The sequence below is a fragment of the Rhinopithecus roxellana genome, chromosome 1 (genome assembly GCF_007565055.1).
Source record: "Rhinopithecus roxellana isolate Shanxi Qingling chromosome 1, ASM756505v1, whole genome shotgun sequence".
NCBI classification, from domain to species: Eukaryota; Metazoa; Chordata; class Mammalia; order Primates; family Cercopithecidae; genus Rhinopithecus; species Rhinopithecus roxellana.
In genome coordinates, this window is record NC_044549.1 from 126331876 (window position 1) to 126346825 (window position 14950).

General features: G+C 45.1%; 2 protein-coding genes across 10 annotated transcripts in view; one reads left to right on the plus strand and one right to left on the minus strand.

The window, feature by feature from the left end:
* Positions 1-2730, minus strand: part of LOC104653806 — a 28052-nt gene extending 25322 nt beyond the window's left edge. Inside the window, 3 exon segments of the mRNA XM_030937761.1 lie at positions 1971-2219; positions 2222-2472; positions 2474-2730. Of these exon segments, the coding sequence (XP_030793621.1) occupies positions 1971-2219; positions 2222-2472; positions 2474-2730 (757 nt within the window).
* The window catches only part of ATP2B4 (ATPase plasma membrane Ca2+ transporting 4), a 108673-nt gene that overhangs the window by 26567 nt on the left and 67156 nt on the right, over positions 1-14950 (plus strand). Inside the window, exon 1 of one of the 9 annotated variants that reach the window (XM_030930610.1) lies at positions 12675-12825. The exons of the other annotated variants lie outside the window; for them this stretch is intronic. The gene's annotated coding sequence lies outside the window, so the exon portion shown is untranslated. Of the gene's footprint in view, positions 1-12674; positions 12826-14950 lie in introns of those variants that run through there. 9 annotated transcript variants of the gene reach the window in all.

Here is a 14950-nt window from a genome sequence, read left to right on the forward strand (position 1 = left end):
AAGTAACTGCAGATGTGGTGGAAATAGCAAGAGAACTAGAATTAGAAGTAGAACCTGAGGATATGACTGTATTGCTACCATCTCATGTTAAAACTTGAACAGATGAGGAGTCGCTTTTTAGGAATGAGCAAAGAAAGTGGTTTCTTGAGATGAAATCTACTCCTGGTGAAGACGCTGTAAATACTGTTGAAGTGACAACAAAGGATTTAGAATATTACATAAACATAGTTGATAAAGCAGCTGCAGGGTTTGAGAGGATTGACTCCAATTTTGAAAGAAGTTCTACTGTGGGTAAAATGCTATCAAATATCAGTCCTTCATGAGGATGTAAAAAAAGAGTCTGGGCTCACACCTGTAATCCCAGCACTTTGGGAGGCCCAGGCAGGTGGATCACCTGAGGTCAAGAGTTCGAGACCAGCCTGGCCAACATGGAGAAACCCTGTCTCTACTAAAAATACAAAAATTAACCAGGTGTGGTGGTGCATTCCTGTAATCCCAACTACTTGGAAGGCTGAGGCAGGAGAATTGCTTGAACCTGGGAGGTGGAGGTTGCAGTGAGCTCAGATCATGCCACTTTACTCCAGCCTGGGCAACATAGTAAGACTCCATCTCAAATAATAATAATAATAAAATAAGAAAAGAAAGAAAAGGAAAAAATGCTGTCAAATAGCATCACATGCTATAGAGAAGTCTCACTGAAGAGTCAGTCAATGCAGCAAACTTTGTTGTTGTCTTATTTAAAGAAATTGTCACAGCTACCCCACCCATCAGTAAGCAGCCATCCACATTGAGACAAGACTCTCCACCAGCAAAAAGATTATCACTTCCTGAAGGCTCAGATGTTCATTAGCATTGGTTTTTTTGTTTTTGTTTTTTGAGACGGAGTCTCACTCTGTTGCTCAGGCTGGAGTGCAGTGGAGCGATCTCGGCTTACTGCAACCTTCGCCTCCTGGGTTCAAGTGACTTTCTCACCTCAGCCTCCTGAGTGGCTGGGATTACATGTGCCACCATGCCCGGCTTTTTTTTTTTTTTTTTTTTGGTGATTAATACATTAATGTAATATACAGCCATCCTTAAAGCCACAACATATCACAGATCACAAAAGTGCTTTCACCAGTAAAAAAAAACCTTACTTTTTTACATCATCTAAGTAACTACAAATAAATTTCTCCCCAGAGAATCCGTGCAGTCTTCTTTTTCCTTTTAAAACTTAGCTGGAGTTGCTTAAACGAATTCTTAATACCATTCTGAAAGTAGAAATATACTGTTTACAATACAGAAAATGCTAACAGAGTACAATGACTTTAGTATTTTTTTTCATTTTCATGATTCGAGTAGAAAATAGTGCCAAGTAGGTATTATTATACATGGTAAATGAGAGGAAGAAATGTTTAGAATGTGAATTCACTGAACCTTTGCTGTATTCAGAAGTTAAGGATTTCACAGGTGAAAAGATTTCTCTAAGAGTTCTGAACTTTGTGTCTCCTCACATACTTTTAATATAAACATTGTAAACTTAACATCTGTATTAATATTACCTTTTTTAGGATTAATGATTAATCATTAATCATTATGGTAGAAGATACTTCAGTTAAATTCTCAGGCACATAATTAAGTGTGTATTAACCTTTTTGAAAGGCATTTTCAACGGACACTGGTGGTTTTTCAGGAAATTGCTGAATACCCACTCATAAATGCAGATATTGATGAAGTAGGATATTTGTATATTTGCTTTTTTTTCAATTCAATTTTATGAACATTCAATTCAGTCATTCAATTTTATGAACATGGGGTCTAAGCAGATTTCAAAATAAAGACCGTTTATAAAACTGGACCATTTGAATGTTTACAATGTAATAAATCTCTTGATTGTAGACATGTATGACTGTTTGGTAGAAACATTACAGTAATGGCAGTTTTTTCAGTTGGTGTGTAGTCCTCAATAATTATATATGAAATTGCTGTCAAACCAGTAAGACTGATGCATCCATCATTTTTAGGATTGTTGTTAACCTGAGCATATTTTCCCCAAATAACTTTGCCTCCTTGTGTCACAAGGTCCAATTCGCTCACATTTACCTCAATGACAGTACCTTTGGTAGTAACACCCAAAGCTGTGTACAGTGGGGATAAGGGATTCTTCTTTACACCAAATATTGGTAGGCAAAAGGTGGCCTTCAGTTCAGGATGTGTTACATGGGCTTTCTTGAAACGCAGATCGGCCTGATGAATCTTTCATATTTAGGTGGTTTTCTTGTAAAGCCGTCTCCAACAAAGCAGACTTTAGTAACCATCCTCTTCCATGCCTTCTTCGTTCTCTTTCCTGTTCGAATAACTTTTAATACTTCTGTTTCTCCCTGGGCACGTACTTTAGGCAGAGGGACTTCCCATTTTCCCACCTTCTCTTTTCGTTTCTGTTTAATCATATTGGAAAGTACTTTGGCTCGAGATTGTCCCTCTCTGTCCAGCAGACAAAGCTCCCTGTGGAGCCTTTTCATCCTTCTTTTGTTTGGTGTTTATCTTTTCATGCATCTTGATAGTCTTTTTCGTTTGTATTTTCTCAGCATGATGCTGTTTATGGTAAAGCTTAGCCTGCAGACCAATCATTTTCTTTGCCTTCTTTGAACATTCATGAGCCTCTCGACTTTCCTTCTTTCTCTTTTTCTCATGGTATTCCAAACGGTATCCATAGTGTTTACGGTGTAATTCAATGTATTTGTTCTGTGGCATCCACAGAGCCACCAGGAGCAGCCCCTAGAGTGCAAAAACGCTCTCAATTTTAAGGTCTCAGAGACCCACGAACCCACACTGTGCAGGCCGGGACAAGAAAGGGTCACCCTTTTTAAAATATATATATATACATATATATAAAACTTTTTTTTTTTTTTGAGATGGAGTCTCACTCTCTCACCCAGCCTGGAGTGCAGTGGCGCGATCTCGGCTCACTGCAAGCTCCGCCTCCCAGGTTCACGCCATCCTCCTGCCTCAGCCTCCTGAGTAGCTGGGACTACAGGTGACCGCCACCGCGCCCGGCTAATTTATTTTTTGGCATTTTTTTAGTAGAGATGGGGTTTCACCGTGTTAGCCAGGATGGTCTCGGATCTCCTGACCTCGTGATTCGCCTGTGTTGGCCTCCCAAAGTGCTGAGATTACAAGCATGAGCCACTGCGCACAGCCTTAAAAAATATTTTTAGTAGAGACAGGGTTTCACCATGTTGGCCAGGCTGGCCTTGAACTCCTGACCTCAAGTGATCTGCCCCGCTCAACCTCCCAAAGTGCTAGGATTACAGGCGTGAGCCATGGCCGATCATTAGCATTTTTAACACAAAATATATTTTAATTAAGGTAGTCACATTGTGTTTTTTAACCATAAAAACATTTAATAGACTATAGTATTGTGTAGACATAACTTTTATATGCATTGACAAACCAGAAAAGTAATAAATAACCAGGAACTTGCCTCATTGCAGTGGTCTGGAACCTGCAATGTCTCTGAGGTATGCCTGTACTAAAAGGAAAGTCTAAGATTCAAGAAGGGATGATGGACTGGGCACTGTGGCTCATGCCTTATAGTCCTAGCATTCTGGGAAACCAAGATGAAAGGATCTTTTGGGCTCAGGAGTTCAAGAACAGCCTGGGCCAAATAGACCTCATCTCTAATAAAAATTTAAAAATAAATAGATAAATAAAAACCTGGCATGATGATACAGGCCTGTAGTCCCAGCTACTTGGGAGACTGAGGTGGGAGGATCACTTGAGCCCAGGAGATTCAGCCTGCAGTGAGCTATGATGGCACCACTGCCCTCCACCTTGGTCAACAGAGGAAGACCCTGTCTCAAAAAAAAAAAAAGAAAATAAAATAAATAAAACGAAGAAGGGATGATGAGCAAATAAAATGGTAAACATGGAGTGAAATCTAAATATTGATGTCAAAGACAAGAAATATAAAAATGTCTAATAGATATGAATAAAATGAAGATATAATTAAAATCCTCAGTAACTATAGCATATAAATTGGAAGGCGAGGCCAGGTGCGGTGGCTCATGCCTGTAGTCCCAGCACTTTGGGAGGCTGAGGCGGGCGGATCACGAGGTCAGGAGACTGAGACCATTCTGGCTAACATGGTGAAACCCCGTCTCTACTAAAAGTATAAAAGTTAGGTGGGCGTGGTGGCGCGTGCCTGTAATCCCAGCTACTCAGGAGGCTGAGGCAGGAGAATCGCTTGAACCCAGGAGGCGGAGGTTGCAGTGAGCCTAGATGGTGCCACTGCACCACTCCAGCCTGGGTGACAGAGCGATCCTGCGTCTGAAAAAAAAAAAAAAAATTGGAAGGTGAATATAGTAATTGGAGTTTAAATGTTCCAAGACCCTTATATTTTCTACAGAAAAAATTAAAGATATTGATTATTAGAAGTCTTTATGTTAAGATTTCTAGGCTAATACATGTTAAGATTTCTAGGCTAATACTCAAAAACTTGGTATAATGTAACTTCCAAACTAGCAGAGGGGAAGAAAAATGAAAAGGAAATACACATGAAAATGACAGGAAGTGTGTCAGTTAAAAAAAAAATGTTGTGATATAGAAGAAAATAATATTACAATTTCTTGAGTAGCTCTTGTATTAATCACTTTGAATCATCAGTCTTTATAATTTCATGTAATATATGTCAGAATGACAAGCCCAAAGCAGGCATTTAAAATTATAGTTTCTGGACAGGTGCAGTGGCTCACACCCGTAATCCCAGCACTTTGGGAGGCAGAGGTGGGAGGATCACTTGAGCCCAGGAGTTTGAGACCAGCCTGGACCATATAGCAAAACCTTGTCTCTACAAAAACATTAAAAAATTAGCCAGGCATGGTGGCACACCCCTGTAGTCTACAAAGGAGGCTGAGGTAGGAGGATCACTTGAGCCCAGGAGTTTGAGACAAGCCTGGACCACATAGCAAAACCTTGTCTCTACAAAAACATTTAAAAATTAGCCAGGCATGGTGGCACACCCCTGAGGTCTACAAAGGAGGCTGAGGTGTGAGGATCACTTAAGCCCAGAGTTCAGGGCTTCAGTGAGTTCTGATCATGCCACTGCATTCCAGCCTGAGTAACAGAGCAAGACCCTGGCTCAAAAAATAAAAATAAAAATTAGCTAGGCATAGTGGTGCATGCCTGTAGTTCTAGCTACTGGGGAGGCTGAAGCAGGAAGATTGCGCCATCCAGCCTGGGTGGCAGGGTGAGACCCTGTAGCTAAAAAACATATATAAATAGCAGGGCGTGGTGGCTCATGCCTGTAATCCCAGCACTTTGGGGAGGGCAAGGTGAGTGGATCACGAGGTCAGGAGTTCAAGACCAGCCTGGCCAAAATGGTGAAACCCTGTTTCTACTAAAAATACAAAAAATTAGCCGGGCATGGTGGTGAGTGCCTGTAATCTCAGCTACTCAGGAGGCTGAGACAGGAGAATCGCTTGAACCTGGGAGGCGGAGGGTGCAGTGAGCCAAGATCATGCCACTGCACTCCAGCTTGGGCGGCACAGCAAGACTCCATCTCAAAACAAAACAAAACAAAAAAACAGAAACTTGTCCAAGGTCACAGAGCTTGGATTCCAATCCAAATATTTGAAATTCAACCCAGCCTACTTTCCCCTTTACCATGTGGTAGATTTTTTCTCTCTAATGCCAAAACGTCACGTAACAGCCAAGAACATGGTTTTTTTGGACCTGGGTTTATGATCCAGTTTCACCACAAGTTAACTGTAGGGCTTTAGGTCTCAGTTCCTTCAATTCTTGAAAGGGGATAAAAATAGCTATCACAAAAGGTAGTAGGTTGGAAGCTTTTGAGAATGCATGCCATTGGGGTGAGAATGCATCACTTGGGGTGGTGGAGATAAAAAATGAGGTCCCAGTTCAATGTAACAGCAGATGAATAGGCTCCTAGGGAGCACTAAGAAGAGAACGGAGGTGGGGGTGGGGGTGGGGGTGGGGGGGAGGGCTGGGCGCGGTGGCTCACACATGTAATCCCAGCACTTTGTGAGACTGAGGTGGGCAGAGCATGAGGTCAAGAGATCGAGACCAGCCTGGCCAACGTGGTGAAACCCCGTCTCGACTGAAAATACAAAAATTAGCTGGGCATGGTAGTGAGCACCTATAGTCCCAGCTACTTCGGAGGCTGAGGCAGCAGAATCGCTTGAACTGGGAGACGGAGGTGCAGTAAGCCAAGATCGCGCCACTGCACTCCAGCCTAGCAAGAGTGAGACTTTGTCTCAAAAAAAAATAAAGAAGAAGAGCATGGGGACTGGGCGCAGTGCTTCATGCCTGTAATCCCAGCACTTTGGGAGGCCGAGGTGGGCGGATCACTTGAGGTCAGGAGTTTGAGACCAACCTGGCAACATAGTGAAACCCTCTCTCTACTAAAAATACAAAAATTAGCTGGGCGTGTTGGGGTGGCCCTCTAGTTCCAGCTACTTGGGAGGCCAAGGCAGGAGAATTGCTTGAACCCAGGAGGCAGAGATTGCAGTGAGCTGAGATCACGCCACTGCACTCCAGCCAGGGCAACAAAAGAGAAACTTGGTCTTAAAAAAAAAAAACTTTCCCAAGGTCAAATGAATAGTGATGATGGTGGTGGATCTGGGATTTGGGCCGTCTCTCCACAGAGCTCATGCTCTTAATCACTGTACCATACTTTAAGAGATGAATGATCACTGAGAAGGAGAGCTCTCATGTCTGGAAAGCAACTCAAAGGCAATATTCTGAAAAAAGTGTGGCTTCTGCCAAAGTTGGGTTTGGATTCTGGCTTGTCTTCGTACTGTGTGAGCCTAGACAAATTATGTAGCCAGGTTTCTCCTCTGTAGAATGGGAGTGATATGACCCATTTCCCAAGGTCGTTGAGAGGATCAGATGAGATAGTAATACAGAGTGATCAAAAAGCCTGGAGACTTACTTCCCCATCTTGGGTCAGGAAAGCCTTAGCTGTACCTGCTCTAACCAGGTGCCTGTGTTCTCTGAGCTGATGATAGGGTGACTTTGGGAGAGGAGAGGATGAACACAAATGCCTCTCTCCTGCTCTCTGAAAAGATGATTTGTCTACCGTATGCCCAGTACCCTCAGTGCACTCCCACCATTGTCCCCCACCACACACAAACACACTGCATGGTATTCGGAAAGCCCAGTCTGTTTCTCTGACCCTTTGCCTTGTCACTCAGCTTTGCCAGGTCCCTTGAGTTCTTTGATGTTGTGCCAGGCTCTCTGTGGGCTTCCAGCCCTGGGCATGTCTGTGGTGACTGACCTGTGCCCCACTGGCCTGCACCTCCATTACCACAATGGGTCTGAGCCCCGCTGACAGCAGCTGCTGGTCCCATGTCTGGAACTTAGCTCTGCTCTTCCGTTCTCCACCCTTCTCACCTGTCTATACCAGCATGAGTCTTCCATCTGCTCTTCTTTCTTCTCCTATTTTTATTTATTTATTTATTTATTTATTTACTGTGATAAAATATACAGAACATAAAATTTGCCATCTTAACCTTTTGTTGTTGTTGTTGTTGTCGTTGTTGTTGTTGTTGAGAGAGTCTCACTCAGTCACCCAGGCTGAAGTGATCTTGGCTCACTGCAACCCCCATCTCCCAGCTTCAAGTGATTCTTCTGCCTCAGCCTCCCGTGCAGCTAGGACTACAGTCACACTCCACCATACCCAGCTAATTTTTTTTGGTTTGTTTGTTTGGAGATGGAGTCTCGCTCTGTCGCTCAGGCTGGAGTGCAGTGGCACAATCTCGGCTCACTGCAAGCTCTGCCTCCCAGGTTCATGCCATTCTCCTGCCTCAGCCTCCCGAGTAGCTGGGACTACAGGTGCCTGCCACAATGCCCAGCTAATATCTTTTTCTATTATTAGTATAGACAAGGTTTCACCGTGTTAGCCAGGATGGTCTCGATCTCCTGACCTTGTGATCTGCCCACCTCAGCCTCCCAAAGTGCTGGGATTACAGGTGTGAGCCAACACGCCTGGCCTAATTTTTATATTTTTAGTAGAGACGGGGTTTCACCACATTGGCCAGGCTGGTCTTGAACTCCTGACCTCGTGCTCCACCCGCCTCAGCCTCCCAAAGTGTTGGGATTACAGGTATGAGCCACTGCACCCAGCTTATCTTAACCATTTTTAAGTAGACCGTTCAGTGGTACTAACTACATTCCCAGTGTAGGGTTCCCATCACCATCATCCATGTCTAGAACTTCTCCTTCCCAAACTGAAACTCTGTACCCATTAAACAATAATGCCCATTCCTCACTCCATCCAGCCCCTGGGAACCTCCAGTCTACTTCCTGTCTCTATGAATTTGCCTATTCTACATACTTCATATGAATAGAATTATACCCTATTTATTTGTGTGTGTGCAACTGGCTTATTTCACTTAGCACAATGTTTTCAAGGTTCATCCGTGTGGCAGCATGTGTCAGAACGTCCTTCCTTGAATAATAATTCCATTGTATGTCCATTCATCTGCCCATGGAGGCCCTCCTTTTTTTTAATCACATTTTTGGGTATATCATCATTTGCAGTAATATGAAGAGAATAGCCTACTCTTTCTTTGTAGCAGGAAACTGAGGAGGGTCACTCTCCTAGATGGTGGAAGACAGGTGGAGTTGAGTGTGCTGTTTATAAACTCTGTCCTGAGGTTTTACCCTTCCAGAGGTCTCTTTTCTCGACAAATACTTAATGCGCATGACATCATCCGAACCCAGAAGTGCTAGGTAGAGAGAAGTGATTATCTGGGGCCACAATCTTGCATTTGCTTGCCTTCCTAGGGAAAGACCCTATTGTTGACCCTAAAGATTCCCTCCTCTCAATACTGAAGGCCTTTTAAGGGTCTAAAGACTCTAGAGCAACATTTTGTTTCCCGTTTATATTTTTTGGTTTTGTGTTTGCTTTTGTTTTTTGCATTTCTTTCCCTTGTCAGTCTTTGTCCTTCCTGGTCCCGATGCACTTCAATATTTCTGGATGTGCTGTACTATAGTCATAGGCCGCCTTAATATGGGTGTGTCCTGTCTTCTTCATTTAGAATTGTGCGGACTGGGAATTCCCTAAGGGAAAAAGCCCTCTTCCTTTCTTTCTCTAATCTCCCTCCACCCTTTTTTGTTCTCCTCCCTTTGGTACCTCAGCACCACACCAGGAGATGTACCGCCTCCATCTAGACCACAAACTGTACCCTCAAGGTGTCCATGGCCAAGAAGAATGACACACACAGACATCACACATACATTCAGCATGTCTCACTGTTACCTCTGAGAGGAAGTAGGAGAACCTGTATTAATCCTCTGAGCTCATCAGGACACGAATCCCCAGCTCCAATGTCCTGGGTTGGGCCTAGAATTATCCCACTATTTTATACAGGCTACTCTCTCTCTCTCTCTTTTTTTTTTTTTTTTTTTTTTTTTTTTTTAAACCAGGTCTTGTTCTGTCACCATGCTAGAGTGCAGTGGTATGATCATAGCTTACTGCAGCTTCAGACTCCTGGGCTCAAGCAATCCTCCCTCCTCAGCCTCCTAAGTAGTGGGGACTACAGGCACATGCTACCACGCCCAGCTACTTTTTTATTTTTTGTAGAGACGGTGTCTCACTGTATTACCCAGGCTGGTCTCAAATTCCTGTCCTCAAGTGATCCTCCTGCCTCACCCTCCTGAGTCTCTGGGATTACAGGCATGAGCCACCGTGCCCAGCCTCTTCTCTCCACTTTCTTTTAGGACCTTACAGTATGGAGTAAACCTTAGCTTCTTCTATGCTCTTCCTGTGGTTGCATGGCCTTAATTGAGTGAGTCACTTCACCTTTAAGACCATATGTTATAAAATCTGTCAAAGAACAATATTGTCAGTCTTGTCTAGCTGAAAAGATTGTCGCAAAGATCAAATGTCAGAGTGCTTTGAAAACTGTGAAGCATTACCCAAATGTGGGTTCTTAACACAGAGTTCTTTTACTGTCATGAACTTTTTCTGTCTTTTTACTCAGTCTTGCTGACACCACTTAAAAAGGAACCTCAGACAGATAGATTCCCCAGGTATAGCTTCAAAAATTAGAGATCCTGGAGAAGTCTGTGAATGGGGAGTACCAATGTCCTCCTGGTACACAGAGCCAAGGGTCTAGACCCAGGACTGGAAAGTACAGGAACACAGTGACCAGAGGCACGGGGAGGCTCTGACAGAGGGGCAGAGGCAGTGTGCTTCACTGTTCAATGGTTTCTTAAGATACTTGATCTTCATCCAAGGGCAAGGGCCATTGCACATGAAAAAAGTAATAATCCTTTCAACTTTGGTATGGGGTAGATGACTTTTTGATCCCCATTTTTTTAGATGAGGAAACAAAGGCTCGGGGAGAATGGATTTGGAGGAGGGTTGGCTGAGAGGCACTGGTGCTACTTGGGAAGGACTGTCATGGGAGAGCCTGTGAGCTGTGAGGGGCAGGAGCCTGGCCCGGGTGCAGAGACCCCACAGGGCTGCCTGCTTTGGCATCTTCAGCCCTGCCTCTGGTGCATCCCCAGGTCAAACTGGATTCACTTCTGATTTTCTTCCTGAGATATTTTTCAGGATTTGGTGACCCAAGGGAATGCCAGGTTGATGGGTAACTGCACCTGCTAGTCCTTAAGGTACTTTTAAAGATTTTAGAAAGGTGAATATAGCCCTCAGGTGCAAGGCCCATCTGGCAAAACTTAGGGTGGATTTCATCTCCCAAACCACCTCCTTACCTGGTGCCCATGTTCAGGGCACATGCTACCTGACTGTATGTAGCAGCTCTGCAAAGAGAAGGTTCCCTTCTGCTCAGGCTGAAGGGGAGGCCCACGCTGTGATGAGCTCTCTCCTGCAGCAGCTTGATGACCACAAGCTGGCGGCAGGGGAAAACCTAGAGGTTTTGGGTAGGCACAGGCAAGCAAGCATGGGAGATGTTTTTGCCCTTCCTTTGACACCCAATACAGACTTCTTTGCCTCAGGTGTCTCTTCCCCTGTCCTGCTTTCCCATCAAGATTGTGTAGCCTTGGCCTGGCTCGGTGGCTCACACCTGTCATCCCAACACTTTGGGAGGCCGAGGCAGGCGGATCGTGAGGTCAGGAGTTCGAGACCAGCCTGGCCAATATGGTGAAACCCTGTCTCTACTAAAAATACAGAAATTAGCCAAGCATAGTGGTGCATGCCTGTAGTCCCAGCTACTCAGGAGGCTGAGGCAGGAGAATCACTTGAACCTGGCAGGCGGAGGTTGCAGTGAGCCAAGATCACAGCAGTGCACTCCAACCTGGCGACAGAGCTAGACTCCATCTAAAAAAAAAGATTGTGTAGCCTTTTTATCCAGTGCTCAGCACAATATTTGACTCGTATGTGCTTAAATGTAAAATGAGGGGATTTGTTTAGACTTTTCCATCTACGTTGCTATGATTATGGGATTCTTGTTTGACGTAGTTGGTGGGTAAAGTAGGAGACCTGCTCCCTGAAAAGACCAGGAACTTATTGGCTAGTATTGTTACTGGTGATAAAATTGTGACAGGTCTGACCTGCCTCCTAGCTTGTGGTCAGCCCACCTCGGCCCCTGTCTGCTTTGAGAAGGTAGTGGAACATACGTGGTAATTAACCTACAGTGGTGCCACAGTTGCTGCTTCTGGGTATAGCAGAGCGGTGAGCAACTCTGTCTCCTTTCCAAGCTGGCACCAACTCAGGAGGAAGCATCCAAGGGGATTCTCATAAGCCGCAGAGAGCTGCCCATGAGTCTGAAAGGGAATTCCTGGGCCAGGTGGCCGCACTCAGCTGACAGCTCCTGCTGGGAGGAATGGTAGCATTTTGGTTTCTTACAATGTTCTCCTCCTCTGGCTCCTTTGAAATGAGAGTTGAAAGAGTCCTGACCAGGGGACCTGCAGGGGGTGGACAGCAAGGCAGGCCTCAATTCTGGAAACAGCACCTCCACACATCACTTCTGGGGATAATTTTCTCATCTGCCCTCTTGCAGGCAAAATTCAGAGTCTTTGGAGGGCCTTCGCTTTCCCAAAGCAGCTTAATTTTGGCCTCCGTTCTTCCTGCCTCCTAGGTTTGGTTGGGTGGACATTTAATATAGTTGAAAGCTGACTCCTCTTCCTATTAACCTCCTAGGCTTATCTCACCCTCTGAATAGGGCCTTATAATCCTACAAATGAGGCCTCTCTCCCTATGCTCACCAGGAAAAATTGAACTCTCAAGACTGTCCATTTTCTTTGCCCTGTTATGGAAACTTCTCTTCCTTTTGCCATATCCCCCTCTCATCTTGGCTCTAGAAACTATTTCCTTAGGGAGAAAAAGGCAGTTCCCTTCCTGCCCTTCTTTTGAACCAAACTTCTGTTTGTGGTCTTGGAAACCATGACAACCTGGCCTAAGAAGCCACCTTGAGCATCTTGGAAGTTAATATTTCAGAGCTGTGTACTCACAACTGTGAGCTCTCTAGCACTTTTTTGTTTGTGTTTTGTTTTGTTTTGTTTTAAGATAGGGTCTCACTTTGTCATCCAGGCTGGAGTGCAGTGGTGCCATCTCCACTCACTGCAACTTCTGCCTCCAGGGTTCAGGAGATCCTCCCACCTCAGCCTTCGGAGTAGCTGGGACTGTAGGTGTGCACCACCATGCCTGGCTAATTTTTGTATATTTTGTAGAGATGGGGTTTCACCATGTTGCTCCGGCTGGTCTCGAACTCCTGGATTCAAGTGATCTGCCCACCTCAGCCTCCCACAATGCTGGGATTACACGCGTGAGTCACCGTGCCCGGCCTCTAGCACTTTTTTCCAAAGTGGGACAGAAGCCAGTGATCTGCTGAGAGGAGAAAGTTTCAAACAAAGCAACCCTAGGTAATCCTTCTACAAGTACATTAGCAAAGGAGCAATGTTCTGTGTAGGTTCTAGAGAGTGGATCTGGGCAGCATTCGCTGGGAATCTGGAGTGATGTTCTGGAGTGTGGTCTATACTTATTTTTCCTGTGCTCTTTTCTTCTCTCCGCTTCTCGCAATTACTCAGTTACTCAGTAGACTAGTGTTGGAGGTAGTTATCTTTTCGCTTACACCAATTTTTTTTTCTTTCTTCTCCTCGATATGTTTGTCCTTCTTGCTTGGGTGCTACCTTTTAAAGCCCAAAGTTGGGAATCCAGGGAGCTGCGATGATTAACTGCAGGAGCCCAGTGGAAGAATTCCACAGCCTTAGACGGCAAAGTTTCCATAGCCTCACTGCCGTGGGACTTCCCCCGCATGAAGGAGAGCTCTCTTTCTTGGGCTGGCCATTGGAGGAGGGAGGGAAGAGAGCTGGCTGGCGTGTCCTCAGCTTCTCTGAGGATCTGGCTGCTTATACAGAGAGAGGGCCCAGTGACAGGAACCCTAAAGGGAGGAAAGCGACCCCCTCCCCCCACACTGAAAAAGATCCTTCTCCGGTAATGAAGATCTTGCTAATTTGGAACAGCTGGCCAGGGCGTGTTAGACTGGAGGAACTGGGGGAAAGCTTGCTCTGGCAATCTTCTGCAGAAGCAAATGTTAGGCAAATAGCATGAGATGCCTACGAAAGTTTCACTCTGCTTGGATAGGATGCGTGATGCTACTCCTCCTCTGTGAATCCTTGTGTAGTGATGGGGAAAGAGAGAAGAAAGCAGCCTGTCACCAGGGGTTGGATTTTAGCGTCCATATGTCTATTCCCCACCACGCTCTGTAGGCTCAGAGTGGAACGGAGGTGGAACAGTGGAGCCATCTTGCAGCTTGTAGTTGGGTAGGATTAGCTTATTGTGTTTTGTTCTTGAGTTGTCAGCTTCCTTGGGAACCCTGAAAGGAGCCAGGGTCAGATTGTAGCCCCAGGTGCCTTTTCAATCTGTCTAGTCTCCTGGCCACTTCCTTCAACAAGCCACTCCTCTATTTATGCTAGATTGGGAGCTTGGCTGAGCATACTACATCCTGACTTTGGTGGTTTGTTTTGTTTTTTCATTTTTTAGAAGGCTGTAGTTACTATAACTGACTTTTGTATTTAATCCATGGGAATATTCTCCTATCCCTCCCCTTCCCCTACCTAGAGTCTTCAATGTTAGCTGTTTATCTCTACCACCAGCGTAGTTAGTTCCTGCATAAATGTTTGACTTAGACAAGCAAGCTCCAGATGGATTGGGGAGAATGCAGATTGGCTCATGGAATCTGGTCCCACATGCCTTTGACCCATCATCCGTGACCCCAGTGACACAGATGGGCCCTGGGTTGGTGCTGGCTGTGACAGCCCCACAAGTATCTGACTTGCTTCTCAGCACATTCCTGCTCCTTCCACTATGTGAGCCACTGTGGACTGGGACAGGACTGATTGGTTTCAGAAAGTATCCAGGCAAGGAGAGTTAAATTCCATCCAATTAGGCTGTCCCTGGAGATGTGGGAAAAGAGAATGAGAGAGACTGAGAGACTGAAATAGACAGATAGATTGGGGAGGAAGAGGTAGGGGAAGGGATACACATAAGTACGGGATAATAAAGTTAGAATTTTGGGAATGAAGTATAGAGAAAAATGGGGACGTGGAAATAGTTTGGTGCTGGGTATTCTTCTTATGATCTTGGTAGCTCAAGGCTTTAGAAATGAAATAATCCAGAAAATATCTTATTCTGTTACTTCCTACAAACCTCCCACCACCATCCCACCATTCTTCTAGGTTTTGCCTTGGAGGTTGAAGTGGTGTTTAAAGCGGTGTATATGGGAGTTTAGAATCAGCTGGGTTGTGTTCACCTTTGCCTCCCCCTGGAGATTAGATGGATTCCTTCAGTGATGGCTCATCCCCCTTCTATCTGAACCAGAACCTCTCTGACTGTGTCCTGGAGATCAAGGGAGATGTGCCCTCAACCATTCACTCAGTCCGCCAATTTTAAGATGCAAAGAATGCAGGGAGATGGAAGGAGTGCTGAAGGAATGGTGCCTGGGTCTTGCTGATTATCTGTGGAGACTGGATCCCTTTCCAGGACTTT